Source organism: Astyanax mexicanus, chromosome 1 (assembly GCF_023375975.1).
Source record: "Astyanax mexicanus isolate ESR-SI-001 chromosome 1, AstMex3_surface, whole genome shotgun sequence".
NCBI classification, from domain to species: Eukaryota; Metazoa; Chordata; class Actinopteri; order Characiformes; family Acestrorhamphidae; genus Astyanax; species Astyanax mexicanus.
The window spans coordinates 61,092,501-61,111,801 of record NC_064408.1 but is presented as its reverse complement, the minus strand read 5'-3'; the positions used below and the strand labels follow the sequence as shown (position 1 = coordinate 61,111,801).

The following is a 19,301-nucleotide window of genomic DNA, read 5'->3' as shown; positions in this document are numbered from 1 at the left end:
ACCGACACACACACGCACACACCGATGGTGTTTGGACTGGGGTAAGGAACGGGACCACAGTATTCAGCGCTGCTGTTTTAATAAATATATAAGTAAATTTGAAGCATTAAATGTAGTTTATTTAATTTACATTAGGAACGTGGGGCGGGAGCGGCAGAAATGTGTATGTGGCGGGCGGGCGCGGGATTAAAAGAAGCTATTTTTTTGCGGAGCGGTAACGAGACAGAAACGCGGGAGCGTGGAAGAGTGGGTTTAAAAATCAGTCTCGCGCAGACCTCTATTATACATGATAAAAAAAAATGCAGGCTCTTCGAAACTGATTTATATAATAAAACGTAAGGGGTAATGTGGCAACAGTAGGGGCTAAATCGGTTACAAAAGCCTGGCCTACAAAAATGATGTTTGAACGAATTTCCTCTTATCTAATATAATTTAAAATGGTTTAAAAATATAAAATAATTTCTAAGCAAACGAAATATTTAATATTGAGCTTATAGCCCAAGTGCAAAAATACAAAATCAGTAATACGGCTATGCCCTGCACAATGCTTAAACCGAAATAGACCAAGTACAATAACGTCATTAACAATGACTTTCCTCTACTCTAATATAATTTAACATGGTTTAAAAATATAAAATAATTTCTAAACAAACGAAATATTTAATATTGAGCTTATAGCCCAAGTGCAAAAATACAAAATCAGTAATATGCCCTGCACAATCCTTTAACCGAAATAGACCAAGTACAGTTTACAATGACTGTCCTCTAATATAATTAACAATGTTTAAGAATATAAAATACTTCCTGAACAAACGTTTTTTTTTGTTTGTTTTTTTAAGCAAATAGCCTAAGTGTGAAAACACAAACAGCAATTTACTGGGCTGGCTTGCGCAGCGGAGAAACCGTGCAGCAGCAGCCTCCTAGCCTGCTTACGCAGCGGATAAGCCGCGTGTGGGGCAGCAGAAATTCCGGGATGAAAACACAAAGAAATCTGAGCTAAAAACACAGAAAAAATATGGGGGATAAAAACACCAAAAATCCGGGGTGAATATGTCTCGTCGGTCAGAGCAAATTGAACATTTTTCAGTGGATTAAAGGGGCCGTGATTTGCTTTTTTTTATTTATTTTTTTACCTCTTTTTTTAAAAACGAATATTCGAATATTCGCTTCGAATCAGTGCCGAATATCCGGAGCTCAAAAAACGCTATTCGGGCCAGCCCTACTATTTTTGAGTATGTAGTATAGATAAAAGTTAAGAACTATCAAATATGAAAAATACTTTATATGAAAAAATCTTTTGAGTGTGGTTACTTAGCACCATATTATGCCACAATCAATGCAAAACGGAAAGGGAGGAGCTACATCTGGAACAATTAGTAAAAAATTTGGCTGAACTTGCAGTGGCGCCTGTTGGTATAACAATACTATATCATGTCCTATTTAAAGCAGATTTTTACATTAATATTTTGTGTACTAACCTGCCCAACCCACACTTCAAAATTTAGTTTATTGTCTTCACCTTAGAGTATTAGTGTATTGTACACAATTGGGATGCAGCCTGTGTGTAACCTCTGGGGTCTGAGTTCACTTTACATTGCAGTGCATGCTGGGGACTGTAGTGCATTGTATTGTAAAACTGGAATAAAATACAAAAAATAATTTACAGGCCAGACTGTATTTTACAGTTTTTTTGTTTGTCATATGAGGTCTAATCAGACCACACTTGTAATCATTTACATGTCTGCCTGAGGTACAACTGCATGCAGAGCTTTCCAGCATACCAGTGTGCATTGTTTTTTTGTTGTTTTTTTATCTGTGGCTGTACAAGACAACAGAATTTTTCCATTATTGCATACCTGTTGTATATAGAAAGGACAAATACACACTGATCTGTTATGCAGTAGAAATAAATGTATTGCAATTACTTATTTAGGCAGCAATGTGTATTTACAGTAGGAAGCACCCATGCATAATGTGTGTGGAATGTAACTACAATTAGGAATACAATTGTCCTCCTTAGATGGGACCCTCTGTTGGCACCAGGCTGGACCTTCCTTCCAATGACACGTTTTGGGGTCTGAGTCTCTCCCTGATAAGCAATAAAAACCCTTCATCATTATACATTCAACATATTCACTATTGTATAAAATGCATAGAATTATGAATATGACCTATTCAACATTTCAAACACCTAAAGCACTCTTTGGAGTTCACATAGGGTCCTGGGCTAAATTCTCTTTTTCACCTTGTGATTTTATTTGTGTCCAGATCGGCCATGTCTATAACTTTCTTCCTCCTTCCTGAAATATTACAGACTAATTAACTTACTCTTTTGAACTGGAATTCTGTTCATTCTGGACATTTAAGAAATCAAGAAATAATTTCTAACAGAACAAATCTAAAAAAAAAAAAAAACATTAAGCTATACAACTATATGTATAGCTATCCCAGACAGAAAAATAAAACTTAATTTTCAGAGTCTTTCTCTTGTTGTTGTGTCTGCACTTCACTTTGCTGGAGAAACCCTGCTACCAAAACTATTTAAAAATAATCAAAAACTACACATTCCCTGGACAGGGATATAGTCTAGTCTTGGACTGCACAGAATTCTGAATGGAGATTTCAACTAAACTGAAAATATAGACAAGGAGGATTAATATTTTTTGAGGTAAAATCAGGTCCACATTGATTCATATTCAATTCTGGAAAAAATGCTAGAAAATGCTAAGAATATTAATTAAGAATATTAATGCTAGAAATGTTGCAGTTTTGCACACTGTGAATACGGTATTAAATGTGGGTATTAATAAGGTTTTTCTAAACAATGCATTACATATTTGTTTTTAGTTTTCAAAGCTGGCTTTCAAACACAACTTAACTTCAGTTTGTTTGAATATTTTAACCTACGTGGGATGCATACTGCACGTACATATAAAATCAGTGGGGTAAACTGAGTAATCCCTTTCTATTTACAGCTAAATTGTTACAATCTAGCTTTACAAGGCCTTTTCTGAAACACAGTTCTTAACCCTGGACCTGAAAGCCCCCTGCCATGTACATTTATTGCTTTCCTCTTTCCCAACACACCTAATTTAACTAATCAGTTCATTAACATCCTTTCAGAGTTGGAGTGAATGTGTTAAAGAAGGGAAAGCACTAAATGTGCAGGGGCAGTGCCTCCGGGAACAGGTTTCAGAAACACTGAGTTAAAAAGTATTAACACTATCCATAGGTTTAAAGTCACATGTAGCATCTTACTGGTTGTACTTGTCTCTTGCCGGGCAGTTCGGGTAGCGCTGGGTATCAGAAATGAATGCTGAGCTGTGACCAGTTGAATTCCAATTTTTGTCTGCGATTTCATAGCGGCCAGGGCCAACCATGTTCTGTGGAAAGCACAGAGAATGCTTACATAAGCATGAATGTTATATACAAGTTAAACAATAAAAATACATATTTTCACTCTATATTGATTGATTTGGTCAGATGACAAAATAAAGACCATAGAAATGCCAGAGAATATTGTTTTCACAGTACTTGTTCGCATATTGATCATTTTTAATTAAATATTCATCAAGTTGACTATACTCATCACAAGACCATAACTGGCTTGTTTGTAGGATTTGTATTAGTACTGGAGTTTCCCAGCTAGACTAATACTAACATTATCATTAAAAGTAACAATCCCTAAACTAAAAGTTAAAACAGTGACAGAAGTGAAGTTGCAGTGACATTACTAGAATGTTTAGAAACTAAATAAAAATGTCCAACCAGAAAACTTTAGATTAAATGTTTTAAGAACATTAACTGTAACTACTAATTATACATTTCTAACTGGGGTATTTAGCTTGTGTGGATGTACTTAATAATCTACATGCGGTATTGCCTCTCTATGCAATAATTTATGTATTTATATCAATCTGACTCCTCACACTGATGAGAGAATGAGAACTGTATATAATATAATTGAAGCTAGCAGCTCTTAAACAGCATTTTACTGATATGTCTAAAAAAGAAAAGACTAGTTAATACTGATGGTTTTTAGCTGTTATGTTATATTTCATCTTTCCCAGTAAAGTAAATGTTAAATAGTAGCAAGCAAAAATGAATTCCAAGTATTATTACTAACACACTACTGCCATGATTTCAATGAACACTACAGAAGTTATCCCCAAACATCATATTCAAACATTATTAAAAAATAAACCTAATTAAAATATATTTACATATGCTAATCAATCTACATTTTTTAAATCTTTCTTTCAGGCCTCACATGTTTTTTATTCAGCAGCGTCTCCATACTCTTGCTGAACCTAGAAGCAGAGGAGAGGAAAGGGGCTGGTGTTTCACTCCTCGATTGCCTGCTTGGAGTTACAGGACTAACATCATACCAGCCTGGCCCAGGAAACGTCTAAAAGAATAAAAAGAGGATGAAAAGGACATCAAAATTTGCACAATATGGTAAATGTCCATACTACACAGCAAAAACATAGTTAAACAGTTGATTTTCACTCTAATTTGTATTTTTAAAATGGTGTTCAGTGTTAGGTGTTATTTGACAGAGTTAAATATTTAACTGTAAACACAAATAAACAAATGATCAATTTCACAGAGATTTAATTAAACTTTGACAGCTAATTTTACTTATTTATTTGGAGACCACAAGATGTCAGCACAATTTAATGGTTATATGCCTGGCCACAATGTTGTAGTTGTTAGTCATTTTAATTGTCCAAACGTGTTCTAATTAATTTTATACCCTTCAGTGTTAACTAAACGATTTAGGAAGTTAAAAGGAACTATTTTGAGTGTTGGTGTGGCTTTAACTCCAAAAAATTGTAGAGCTAAAAGAGATGAGATCAACTCTGTGGGAGTTATTTTAGCACTTGATTTAGTAAAGTGTCTAAACGCATAATGATAAATGTGTTTTGTGTATGTACCATCGGCCGTGGACACTGAGGCAGTGTGGAGAGGTAGATTCTCTCTGTAGGAACAGAAGGGTATTGCTCCAGACTGCTGAACACCCCATGTTTCTTCTTCTCAGGTCTCTGGAGCTCCTCCCCAAACTTAGTGTATTCACCCGGACCCAGATTTGTCCTTTTCTGAAGACAGAGATTATGGCCATTAACTCTTACATTTTACATATATAGAAAGCCTATGCTCTATTTTCTTGTTTAAATGCCTGTTCAGATTCCTGATGTAAGCCTGAAGGCTGGTGTCCAGAAGAGTTTTATAATTATTTTGATCTCACACAGCTAAACTGTGTGCATTAACCCAAAAGTGCATGGTGACTTATGTGTGACAGACTATTTAAAAGATGTAGAAAGTTCCTTACAGCAGTTTATTCTTCATTTTATCTCATTAAATCCCTAAGGAACATATACTAAACATCCTAAGTGACAGTATTTGTAAATGTGTGTTCATCTGACCTTATTTATAAAGTAAAGGTGGGCTGGGTTAGTGAAGGAGATAGTAATAGTTTCCTTTAAAAGTAAATCTTTGCTTCTACACGTCTATTGTAACACATTTAAAAAATTCAGTTGCTTTAATAAAATATTTTACATTACATATGACTTGTTTTGGCACAATATTGAATCTAGAACAAAATGTTAAACAGGTTATGAAATTGTCACATTGGCATTTTAAGCTTAAATGTTTTACATAAGTCATGTGCCCTCCTTATATCAATAAAAAAACATGAATGAGCTGCTTAATTAATGTAACTGATTTGATTTTGAAGTTTGCAGCAATCAGACAAACCAAGTCTCCCTGAAGCTGCGGGAGTCTCCCGCATTTCGGTAGTGGCTCCCTGATGCCCGCGAGTCACATATAATCTCCCGGAATTCAGAACGAGTGCCCCAAGAGTGCACTGCACACAAACGCGCACACAGGCGACATACTTTTTTTCTCTAACCGCGTTTGGGAAGGAGAGAGAGAAAACAGAGAGGGTTCTGATTGGCCTGTTCTCTGCAAAGAGTCTGTGAGACAGCCAATCAGTTTTTAGTGTGGGCGGGCAGTGTTTTTCCCCCCTCCCGGACGGGATTTGTTTAGTGAGTGTGAGAAAGCAGATCATGACGGAGGTAGGGAAAGCAGAGGCAGGGCCTTCCAAAAAGAAAAAATATAAAACTCATTTCACCTCTGAATACTCTAAATTAATTAAAATAAAAGTAAAGTTTCGTTATCTTTTGGTGTGTGTGCAAGTTTTTTTTGTTCTGTTTTTTTTTTTTTACCTCCCTGAAATCAACTTTTGCAACTTGGGATGTCTGAGCAATATACAGAACTGGGTGTGGGCTCATGTGTTGAGGTTTCCATGTAGTAACAAAAATCGTCCTTCTTCATATTTACTCACTATTTTACACCTACTGACAGTAAGAAACATTTTTATTAGGGTGATCAAACTTTGGCATATCACTGTATCTTGTATGGTGAATTTTCTATCCAGTGTCTGGACTGATGTTATACTATACCAGTACACTATAAATTGGCAACTGTACTCTGGATGTGGCAGAACAAAAGAAATGTTAATATGTTTACCACGATGTTCTCAGGGAAGCGTTTCAATCTGGCACTGGAGTCTATAGAATTTCCCCTGTTTCTCCTTTCCTTCTCTTCCAGTGAGGCTGAAGGGATTCCCCCTTTACCATAAGCTCCTGGACCTGGGGTGCAGCTCTGGAAAATATAGCAAATAATGCATACTCACCTTTACATACACATTCATTTACTTGCACTCTTGCTCAGATTGCAGTCTTATGACTGCCTTTCCTGGCTGAGTTGCGTACCTGGAAGTCTTTGAAGCGCTGCTCCCGAGTCTCACAGATTCCTTTTGGACTTCCAGGTTTCTTTTCCAGATCTTCAATAAAACTAGTGATTTTGTAAATACCTGGGCCAACGCTGGTGTTCTAAATGATAAAAATAGGGTACAGACAGAGAATGGATTAGGAATGGCTTATGCTCTCAAAATGATTTTTATTAGAGAAGTGAAGCTCAAATGTAAAAGCATATTGACTCTAATTTCTTTAATCAAATTATTGGTTTCTTGTGGTCCTTCATCAAAATGTAATGGGTCTTGTCCAGTCTAAAGCCGGGCACTATGCCAGAGGTCATCACCAGTGTGTTCTCAAGGGATGATGTTTACGGAGGACATAAAATGACATAAGTATAAATAAATAAATGCACATGAAAAAATGTTAATGGAAAAATGTGCTTATTTGTCTGTATAGGTTTTTAACTGAAGGAGCTATGCCAATTTCTTGATTATTTTTCAGGTTCGACATTGGGATAGATGTAGTAAAAAGTTAAAAAATAAGCCCCACAGGACATTTTTTGTCCTGTTACCTGTCAGAATCTCAAAGTAGGCACTTTACAGATTAAGAAAAATATCAGGATGTTTTTATTTAGTGTGCAGGAATTTAGTATAATGTGAAAACATATAGGCAAATGAAAATTTTCTGCTATTTTTTATATTTTTGTCCCAGAATTAAGTCAAAATGTGTAAAAACTTAAAAATAACCATTTTGTTAAATTCCTGGGCCCAGAATTGTATGGAAAAGTGTGCTCATTTGTTTGTATAGGTTTTTAACTCAAGGAGCTATTTTTTTCTGGTTCGGAATTAGCATAAATGCATTAAAGGGTTAAAAATAAATGTCATGGGACATTATTTCATCCTGTTACCTGTCCGAATCTTAAAATAGACCACTATGTGCTCGTGGACCCCTGTTTCCATCTAGACCAGAGACTGTAAAAAAAAAGATGGACGCCGTGTCTCCGTTCCCATTCATTCAATGAAAATGAAGCCAAAATCTTCCGCCATGTTTGCAATCCTGACACCCGATTCTGCGCAGTAGAGACTAGAGGAGGGAGAAAGACTGTGGATAGAAACCTACTCATTTGAATAACCCCGCCCCTGAGGGCTGCCTCGCGGTCACAGCCTGCAGAGCGGGGCGGAGCTGACGGTCTGTTATTGGTCCCGCCCACAAGCAGCCCTTTTACCATAACCACACCTTTTTTGAATAGAGCTGAATAACGTTTTAAAAACCGAATTCTGTGGGGATATAAAAATTTGACAATATGAGCAGAGGTTACACTAGCTGTTGCATTTAAATAATGGAGGTAGAATTACAGTATATTAGAAAAAAACGTGATTGAATGTTGTCTGTTTTGCTATTGAAACCTATGGGGATGGGTGGAGTTACACAGCTTTCTGCAGCCGAACAGCAGGGGGCGCCCGACCTGTGGTGGCTTCACTTTTGAGAGACGATGCTCTGTCCAGTTACATACAGTCTATGATCTAGACTAAATGTTAGGCGCCGCCCGAAGCACCGAAGGTATGGACAGGAGATCCCAACACAGCATCGTAACCAGGGAGATCCGCAAAAAGGAGTCACGTTTATTTATTTATTTATTTATTCATTTATATGTGCATTAATTTTTTTAGACTTGTCATTTTTCGTCCTCCATAGATGTTTAGCACAGAGTGATAATTTACCTGCTCCACACTGATTCAACTTAACGAGGCTGAAGTTGGTTTGATATTCGCAGCTCCAGATTCGTTTGGCTCGATATTCGCAGCCTCGAATTCCCCGGCTGAAGTTGGTTTGATATTCGCAGCTGCCGCTTCACTGAACCACCGTGAACTAAAGGGAGCGTTCACAAACACCCGCTGTTTATATTAAACACCTCACAGATCAACACTGAAGGAGATAGAATGAAGAAAAGCAGTACATCTGTTTATTAACAATGTAAATATACAATATCGTATTAAATATAATTTTGTATATTGTAAAATATTTATTTTAATTACTGAATTTATAATTATATATTACAATAAATAATTAAATATATATTTAATAAAATTATATTTTAAAAGCCATTGCGCTCAAAAAATATGAGGCAGATGTTCAAGTGTGATTTTGAAGAACTTTTTCATGTTGGGCCAGAACAAATACACATGATCTGAAGAGTACTAGTCTTCTTCTTTAAGGAAAACCTGGAATTAGCCTGGCCCGAGCTGATTTTATACTTTAAAATGAACTGGCAACATGGTATAACGAGCCATAATGCACAATTTTTTTTATGTAAAGCTGATGTTCTAGCGTGATTTTGAAGGACTTTTTCATCTTGGGCCAGACCAAATACACATGATCTGAAGAGTACTAGTCTTCTTCTTTAAGGAAAACCTGGAATTAGCCTGGCCCGAGCTGATTTTATACTTTAAAATGAACTGGCAACATGGAATAACGATCCATAATGCACAAAAAAATGGAATATAAAGCTGATGTTCTAGTGTGATTTTGAAGGACTTTTTAATCTTGGGCCAGAACAAATACACATGATCTCAAGAGAACTAGTCTGCTACTTTAAGGAAAACCTGGAATTAGCCTGGCCCGAGCTGATTTTATACTTTAAAATGAACTGGCAATATGGAATACCGATCCATAATGCACAAAAAAATTGAATATTAAGCTGATGTTCTAGTGTGATTTTGAAGGACTTTTTAATCTTGGGCCAGAGGAAAACCTGGAATTAGCCTGGCCCGAGCTGATTTTATACTTTAAAATGAACTGGCAACATGGAATACCGATCCATAAAGCACAATTTTTTTATGTAAAGCTGATGTTCCAGTGTGATTTTGAAGGACTTTTTCATCTTGGGCCAGAACAAATACACATGATCTGAAGAGTACTAGTCTTCTACTTTAAGGAAAACCTGGAATTAGCCTGGCCCGAGCTGATTTTAGACTGCACAATTAATTGGCAACATGGCAGCACAAAAAAAATATTATTTAAAGCTGATATTCCAGTATGATTTTGGACTTTTTTTTTCAGACCAAATACACATGAGATGAAGTGTTCTGGTATTCTCAAAATCAATGCTTTATATTCATTATTTCTGTGCAAAATGGCTTTCATGTCATGTTGCCAATTCATTTTAAAGTATAAAATCAGCTCGGGCCAGGCTAATTCCAAGTTTTCCTTAAAGTAGAAGACTAGTTCTCTTCAGATCATGTGTATTTGTTCTGGCTCAAGATTAAAAAATTCTTCAAAATTGTACTGGAACAGTGGCTTTTTTTGTGCAAAATGGCTCGTTATACCATGTTGCCAGTTCATTTTAAAGTATAAAATCAGCACGGGACAGGCTAATTCCAGGTTTTTCTTAAAGTAGAAGACTAGTACTCTTCAGATCATGTGTATTTGTTCTGGCCCAAGATGAAAAAGTCCTTCAAAATCACACTAGAACATCAGCTTTACATAAAAACAATTGTGCATTATGGATCCGTATTCCATGTTGCCAGTTCATTTTAAAGTATAAAATCAGCTCGGGCCAGGCTAATTCCAGGTTTTCCTTAAAGTAGAAGACTAGTACTCTTTATATCATGTGTATTTGGTCTGGCCCAAGATGAAAAATTCCTTCAAAATCACACTGGAACATCAACTTTACATAAAACATTGTTTATTATGGCTCATTATACCATGTTGCCAGTTAATTTTAAAGTATAAAATCAGCTTGGGCCAGGCTAATTCCAGGTTTTCCTTAAAGTAGAAGACTAGTACTCTTCAGATCATGTGTATTTGTTCTGGCCCAAGATTAAAAAGTCCTTCAAAATCACACTAGAACATCAGCTTTATATTCAATTTTTATGTGCATTATGGATCGATATTCCATGTTGCCAGTTCATTTTAAAGTATAAAATCAGCTCGGGCCAGGCTAATTCCAGGTTTTTCTTAAAGTAGAAGACTAGTTCTCTTCAGATCATGTGTATTTGTTCTGGCCCAAGATTAAAACGTCCTTCAAAATCACACTAGAACATCAGCTTTAAATTAAACCTTTTTGTGCCTTATGGATCGGTATGCCATGTTGCCAGTTAATTTTAAAGTATAAAATCAGCTTGGGCCAGGCCAATTCCAGGTTTTCCTTAAAGAAGAAGACTAGTTCTCTTCAGATCATGTGTATTTGTTCTGGCCCAAGATTAAAAAGTCCTTCAAAATCACACTACAACATCAGCTTTATATTCAATTTTTTGTGCATTATTGATCGGTAGGCCATGTTGCCACTTAATTTTAAAGTATAAAATCAGCTTGGGCCACGCTAATTCCAGGTTTTCCTTAAGGTAGAAGACTAGTTCTCTTCAGATCATGTGTATTTGTTCTGGCCCAAGATTAAAAAGTCCTTCAAAATCACACTAGAACATCAGCTTTATATTCAATTTTTTTGTGCATTATGGATCGTTATTCCATGTTGCCAGTTCATTTTAAAGTATAAAATCAGCTCAGGCCAGGCTAATTCCAGGTTTTCCTTAAGGTAGAAGACTAGTTCTCTTCAGATCATGTGTATTTGTTCTGGCCCAAGATTAAAAAGTCCTTCAAAATCACACTAGAACATCAGCTTTATATTCAATTTTTTTGTGCATTATGGCTCGTTATACCATGTTGCCAGTTCATTTTAAAGTATAAAATCAGCTTGGGCCAGGCTAATTCCAGGTTTTCCTTAAAGTAGAAGACTAGTACTCTTCAGATCATGTGTATTTGTTCTGGCCCAAGATTAAAAAGTCCTTCAAAATCACACTAGAACATCAGCTTTATATTCAATTTTTTTGTGCATTATGGATCGGTAGGCCATGTTGCCAGTTAATTTTAAAGTATAAAATCAGCTTGGGCCAGGCCAATTCCAGGTTTTCCTTAAGGTAGAAAACTAGTACTCTTCAGATCATGTTTATTTGGTCTGGCCCAAGATTAAAAAGTCCTTCAAAATCACACTAGAACATCAGCTTTATATTCAATTTTTTTGTGCATTATGGATCGGTAGGCCACGTTGCCAGTTCATTTTAAAGTATAAAATCAGCTCGGGCCAGGCTAATTCCAGGTTTTCCTTAAAGTAGCAGACTAGTTCTCTTCAGATCATGTGTATTTGTTCTGGCCCAAGATTAAAAAGTCCTTCAAAATCACACTAGAACATCAGCTTTATATTCAATTTTTTTGTGCATTATGGATCGTTATTCCATGTTGCCAGTTCATTTTAAAGTATAAAATCAGCTCGGGCCAGGCTAATTCCAGGTTTTTCTTAAAGTAGAAGACTAGTACTCTTCAGATCATGTGTATTTGTTCTGGCCCAACATGAAAAAGTTCTTCAAAATCACACTTGAACATCTGCCTCATATTTTTTGAGCGCAATGGCTTTTAAAATATAATTTTATTAAATATATATTTAATTATTTATTGTAATATATAATTATAAATTCAGTAATTAAAATAAATATTTTACAATATACACATTACATTTAATACGATATTGTATATTTACATTGTTAATAAACAGATGTACTGCTTTTCTTCATTCTATCTCCTTCAGTGTTGATCTGTGAGGTGTTTAATATAAACAGCGGGTGTTTGTGAACGCTCCCTTTAGTTCACGGTGGTTCAGTGAAGCGGCAGCTGCGAATATCAAACCAACTTCAGCCGGGGAATTCGAGGCTGCGAATATCGAGCCAAACGAATCTGGAGCTGCGAATATCAAACCAACTTCAGCCTCGTTTCAACTTATTCGTAAACTGGCAGTCACATGCCTCCCTCTCCTGGCTGAGTTGTGTACCTGACAGTCTTTGAAGCGTTCCTCTCTGGTCTCACAGATTCCTCTCAGGCTGCTAGGTTTCTTTTTCAGCTCCTCAGTAAAACTAGGAATTTTGTATGTGCCTGGGCCAACTTTGGTTTTCTAAACAAAGCATGTAAGGTACAGACAGACAACTAATTAGCGATGGCACTCTCAAAATAAAGTGATCAATCACAAACACAGCATGTACCAGAAGAAAAAAATATATATATTCACCACACATTTTACGAGAAATCAACAATCAATGTTTGTTTTTTTACATCAATATATATATATATATATATATATATATATATATATATATATATATATATATATATATATATATATATATTGTAATGCTTAAAAATACAAGCATTTCACCAGAGGTCAATGGTCCAAAAAACAAATGAATGCTTTTAATAAGGCACTTTATGTAACCATAAGTGGAGCAAAATAAATGATGTTGTCTCTGGAGGATACATCTGGTACAAAATTTGTTTGATTTAGTTCGAAACAGTGTAAAATGTTATTTTATTTGGATAATTACCAGCATTAAAGGTAATTTGGTTTGCCATATGCACCCTCTAATATGAGGATAAGTCATGTTCTACTTAGTGAGTTTTGACCACTAAGTTTTTTTTTGCTCACAAGGAATTGTTTGTTTGCCCACGCATCCCGGTACAGCAGGTGTGGAATTTGTGCCAGACGGGCCGTCTCCTGTGCTCTCTTCCAGTCCGGACCCATTGACCGCTCCCGCACTGCCCGGGCACTGAAGTCACCAGAGTCTGGATTATATGTACCAGGCCCGAGGTTCCTCTCCTGCCACACACATACCCAATTACATCAGGAGAGACCTTCCGCACTGCAATTAGTGTAATTAACTGCTAACACATAATTATCTACAGGAAGCATGCAAGTGTAGATAATAGATAAAGAACGTCTTATATTATTTCATACTTCACCACACAAGAGGGCCTCATGAAAGTAATTAGGCCAGATACATTACACAGACTGAATCCTGCAGTAATAAAATAATAATTGGCAAATTTATAAGTGAAAACTCCTTACCAGGTCACTTGTCCTCCTCTTGCAATAGGAGATCTGAGTGTATGTTCCCACTCTCTTGTTTGCTGGATGTACTCCTGAGACATCAAATCTGAAATGCAAAATCTTTAAGGAAAAAATATATTCTGTATAATAATGATAATTATTATTATTTTTATTTATTTATTTATTTATTTATTTATTTATTTATGACATTAGTAAATAATCTTACCTGTGTGACTGGGACCCAAAAGGGGCACCTTTGAACTTTTTTTCTGCCATTTTCATGTGTTGTCCTGGCTGCAGAGATCACACAGGACAGGACCCCCCTGTGCATTTGAGAATGTTGTGACTATGACAACATGACGTGATAAAGAATTAATACATGATCTCCTAGCAACAAAGAGCTCTGACCCTGCTGTCTGCCTTTAGATTCATTTACAGTCAGCCCAGCCTCTCAGGTTTCGCCTCCTACAGTATTTTCACTGCAAGAACATTGCAGACAAAATGGTTTAAAAGGGTAGTAATAATGGTAAATACTAACTTTTAATATTTTCCCTAACATATTCTTCGATTTATTGTACATTTTGATAAAATATGAAAAACATACGTGAATCTTAAGCTTGTGTATGTCTTTGCTTTCCAATGAAAAACAAGTATATCCATGTTTGTCGATTTTAAATTTACTATATATTACTACAAGCAGATAAACAAGAACCTTTTGGCAACATGGCCAGTACCAGGTGTGGACTAGAGGGGTTTAAACTTACACTGAGCTGTGGATAAGTGGAACTGTGTTCTCTGTAATGATGGTTCTCCATCCAGTACAGAATAAGTCGGGGAGTTGGGGATGAGGTGGTATGATGATTATCCAACATCCTGAATTCACTAACTTTCTATATTAAGTTGCCTCCATTGCACACACACAGATTGTCTTGTCCCTCATGAAAAATGATGCAAATAGAACAGTACTCTCTGCAGCAGGTAAACATGAAACTACTGGCACATACAGTTACTGAATGAATACTTTAATTTCAAGTCCTTAATGTTGACAAGAAGATCCAAATCAAGCAAAAAAGACAACAATATTAGATAATTTAGTAATTAGTAATTTATTTATTGAAGACAATTATTTATTAAGGAACATTTTATACATATTTAAACATGCACTTTTTTTACAACATTGAAAGGCAGAATTTCGAGGTAATATAACTGAATAAATAAAATATTTGTTATGAAGTTAGTAAACAAACAATATATACAAATGTATACCTTATATTTTACTGTAATTTATTTTATTTTGTTTTTTTTAATCAAATTAAAAAGACTTTACAGTGGTGGTGCACTTTTCTATGGAAGCCCATTCCTTTGAAAAACTAAGTCATTATTTTGAGATAGCATTTTTTTCTTTCAAAATAGTAACTTACTGTCTCAACATTATGAGACAGTATCTCAAAATAATCACTTGACTATCTCAAAATAATGAGATAGCAGTTTACGTCATAATAAGAACAAAATGGATTTTTTTAATGGCTGGAATGTGCTTCCATATTGTTCTACTGTGCAGCAGCTGCAAACAAAAAATGTTGGTAAAAAGTAATCTGAAGAACATATGATAGATTTGGAAACAGGTCCTATACACTGATTACATTAAATTAGAACTCAATTTAATTATTTTTGGATAAAGCATTGAAACTTTTACCCTATATAGTAGATCAGTCCAGATCATACCAGTGCACTGATTTATGCTGGATTTTACTTCAGACACATTAGCTAGATGTAAAGCCTTACGCTGCTTGTGTCAGACTGTGACTACTGTACAAAAAACAACAACAACAAGAATATCAAAAGATGGACTTCGGCCATGTGTGTGTGTGTGCATGTGTGTAATTTGGAAAATAAAAAACCTGGCCTGACCAAACCACCACCCTGGAGAGTGTCTTCTGTTTATTGCTAATTAAAAATTGCATATTAGGAAGTGCAGTATGGTTTTGCAAATGGAAAACAGAGTGGAGAATAGTCATTTTAGTACATTTCAGTTATTTTCTGTTTCTTTGCCAGGGTTTTAGTCAATGTCTAACACTGACATCAAGTGGATGGAAGTGGAATAGCAGACCTTAGACATTATCAGAATATTGTGCCTTGTGGCCCTTACAAATATCAAAAATAATTACTTACGGAAAATTAGCATGCAATGAAAACGTGATTGATCTAGAGGTGCAGCAAACGATTTTAATTATTCATAGTGACATTGTTTATTTTAATTGCCATGATATTTGACCAAATTTTGCCTTGACAAGATGCAAGGTAAGTATGAAGACAATATGACAAATATTAGGTGAGTTAAATATTATTAATTACTGAACATTTAGTACGTGTCTTCAGTCACTTGAAAAAAAAAAAAAAACAGTGTGAAGGTTGTGATTTCACTGGGATGTCTTTATGGGGTGAGTTTTCCCAGATGTGCACATGAAATTCTCACACACTTTTAAATAAATTATTTTGATATCCCGAGAGCTGTGAATTCTTAGACATGGTTTAATACATAGCTTGATATTTTTATGAATATAGCTAAATGAATAAATAAAATACCTAAATTATTACAAAGCATTACAAAAAAAATATTATTTAAATCCAGTGTTGCATTAATGTTTATGACTGCTGCACAAAGCCTTCTCCAGCACGTTTTATTATTATTATTATTATTATTATTATTATTATTATTATTATTATTATTAATGATAATAATAATTATATATATATATATATATATATATATATATATTATAGTAATAATAATAATAATATATTATAATATTATTTAATATTATTATCATCGGTATTATTAACAATGTTCTTCTTCATCATCTTATTATTATTATTATTAGATTATTATTATTATTAGTAGTAGCAGTAATAGTAGTAGTAGGAGTAATATATAAGGCTATAAACTATATTTCTTACATTCCATTAAAAAAAACATAAGGGACTTTAGTGACGTCACAATATATATTTTTAAGGCTATAAACTATGTTCATATGAAAATTATAGTTATATCTTCTATAATAACAAATAATGTTATTTTTATTATTATCATTGTTATTATTAGTAATAATATTATTGGGAGAAAAGCATACGGGTCTTTTAGCCGCGGGAGCGCGCACGGTGTATAAGATTCGATTTATTTGTTTTTATTTAAACTGTTTCTGAGCTTTACGCGCAGCAGCAGTTTTTCCGCTCCTGAGAGAGATTTCCTCTTCTACTACTGACCCACCGCCTGGTTTATCCTTTATACTGTTTAATTATCTACTTTCTATTTTACATTATTCTGTAATTGTTGTGTTTTCTCTGTTGTTGTTGTTTTTTTGTTGTGTTTTTTTCTCTTTCAGGTAACCGGATCGTTGTGAGGACCGACGCCCCGCGGTCGGACATGGACTGTCGGCAGACTTTCAGCGTCCATCCACCTGAGGTCAGTAAGCTCGAAATTTCCCGCGTTTTAGACCAAATTCACCATCAGGAACTAAACTGAATAAAACTGAATAAAAGTCAGAAATAAAGCTGGAGATGAATCAGCATGAATTAAAGTGAGTATCTGTTCTGCAGGCGGAGTCTGGAGCTCCAGAGGCTTCATCTCCTCAGACTTCGCCTCTTTCTGTGAGTCTCTATTAAACTGCTACACCTCTATCAGACCCAGTATAACCTCACTTTAACTCTTTCAGACTCGCTTATAGAATCCAGCTCAGTTTATTAATATCAGAACCACAGATTTACTGATATGGATGAATTATAAACCATTAAACCTAAACGGGTTGTTATTGAGTTGTGATAGTTTAGCTGCAGGGTCACAGCGGTTTATCTCAGTAACGAGTGTGCACTAAGTGGAGCTGACTAGTGTAACACATTATTTAGCATTTATTTTATTTAATAACGGTAGCAGACTGTGTAATTGTCCCTTCTTGGGTTTATACAGGTCGGTTTATGTGTTCAAACACCATCAGATAAGCTCATAAAATATGTACTGGGCTGTTCAAAACATCAGTGTTAGCAGGGTCATACCCAGCTTTGCATAAAAATTACATTTTACATTGCAAATAAACTACATTGAATTTACAGTTGTTACATTTGATAATAGACAGGCCAATAGTAATACTTGACAAAAGGTTTTTACTTTGTCTTGTAATTTTTTTTTTTTATAAGAACACAGTGGCAGTTTTATAACACATATTGTTAAATATATAGTAAACTAAATAAGTAAAGTATATTTATAGAGTACATTTAAACAAAAAAAATGGTTGGAATACAATTATCATTTGTGTCAATTGCAGGTGGATTCTGCGATGGACTGCTCAGATGACTGCAGCGTTCTGTCACTGGGGGAAGTGCCAATCTCCTGGGTGGAACCAAATGCCTGTGTTGAGGAGGTGAGAAAAACACAATGAAAGATTAAATTACAGTGAAGCATCACTGTCACACAGCTGCATCCAAAACCACATACCACCTAAAGTACTAAAACATTACAGTACCGTATATAGTATTAATTAGTCATACAGTATATATAAAACGGTAAAGTTGAGATTTCTCTTACAGGTCTGTGTTCAGTATTATTTAAAACAACACACACCAGCTTGGATGTAAACTCTTGTATTCGTTAATATTTTTTTGGGTGTTTGTATTAGAAAAAGGTTAGTATACATTTTCCTATGTTTTAATTACAGGTGGTTTCTGATCCGGAGATCAGCCCACAGCATGTCGACGTTCTTCTGCCGTTTTGCGTGAGTCTCTATCAGACTGTTATTGTTGAGCAGCCTAAATTTGAATAGATGATTAGTCCACATTGCAACATTATAGCACTATAGTTTTTTTTTTCTTTTAATTTGTGGCTGACTTGTAAATTAAATACAAATAACCATTAAAATGTTCTGCATATTAACATTAAGGCTTCTGCAATGTCAGTATCAGAATTCAGATTAGTCTTTTTGCCACTGTTTGTTTAGAATTTAATATTTGTATGGTTTCTCTTGAACAGTGCGAGGAAGCACCGATTGCACACCTGCCCACCACCACCACCACCACCTACCTAGACACATCCCAGCAGGACGACACTGGACTCCCCTCACCGACCCGTGGCAGATCTGGTAAACGCCTCACTAACATCTTTAGCAGCATGTTTAGTTGTTTCAGGTCACGTGACCGGGTCGTGGCGCTGGTCGGCGAGGCGGACACACTTCACTGGCTGGACATCAACAACCCAAAGCCTGTTTCTGAGCCACTGCCTGCTGCAAAGGTAAGAGTTTGGAATAAATCCTGATTTCAAGTGTAGAGGAGGCATCTACAGTGTGCAGAAGCTCCTGTATTACACCATGTCTTATTTTATTCTGTTTTATTGTAACCATTTTCCTGCAGAGAGGATGGCTACAGCGCTTCCTGCGTCGCTTCAGGAGGACGTCTAGGAAGGGGTGAAAAGGCTGCCCATACAACATCTGGGAGCATACATACACTACATACATACATTAATTCATTCATTCAGCATACATACATGCATACATACACAGATAGATACATATATAGGTAGAGAGATAAATACATACATATATACATACTTACAAAGGTAGAGAGGTGGCAGGCATTAGGTGTTAGGGGTTTGGGGCAAAGTGGGTCACATCTGTGTTGATTAA

General features: G+C 35.6%; 1 protein-coding gene across 2 annotated transcripts; it reads right to left on the bottom strand.

Moving 5' to 3' along the window:
* Positions 1 to 1,891: 1,891 nt before the first annotated feature.
* Positions 1,892 to 14,493, bottom strand: LOC103032211 (lymphocyte expansion molecule). 2 transcript variants are annotated; one of them, XM_022666093.2, is made up of 10 exons: positions 13,859 to 14,493; positions 13,651 to 13,752; positions 13,231 to 13,401; positions 12,583 to 12,702; positions 6,777 to 6,896; positions 6,532 to 6,666; positions 4,938 to 5,099; positions 4,271 to 4,408; positions 3,259 to 3,383; positions 1,892 to 2,089 (listed from the first exon to the last, which is right to left on the bottom strand). In XM_022666093.2, the coding sequence occupies exons 1-10, from the start codon at positions 13,961 to 13,963 to the stop codon at positions 2,017 to 2,019; spliced, it is 1,251 nt and encodes a 416-aa protein (XP_022521814.2). In that variant the 5' UTR covers positions 13,964 to 14,493; the 3' UTR covers positions 1,892 to 2,016. The 2 variants fall into 2 exon arrangements, with proteins under 2 accessions (XP_022521814.2, XP_022521819.2); XM_022666098.2 differs by having other exon boundaries at positions 13,651 to 13,738; positions 13,859 to 13,946.
* Between the last annotated feature and the right edge of the window lie 4,808 nt (positions 14,494 to 19,301).

Bases quoted from the DNA above. Each gene is read 5' to 3' on its own strand.
- LOC103032211 (XM_022666093.2), bottom strand. From the start codon at position 13,963: ATGCACAGGGGGGTCCTGTCCTGTGTGATCTCTGCAGCCAGGACAACA. The intron at 13,753-13,858 runs GTAAGATTATTT...TTTTCCTTAAAG, and splicing joins TTTGGGTCCCAGTCACACAG to ATTTTGCATTTCAGATTTGA. The intron at 6,667-6,776 runs GTACGCAACTCA...TATATTTTCCAG, and splicing joins AGCGCTTCAAAGACTTCCAG to AGCTGCACCCCAGGTCCAGG.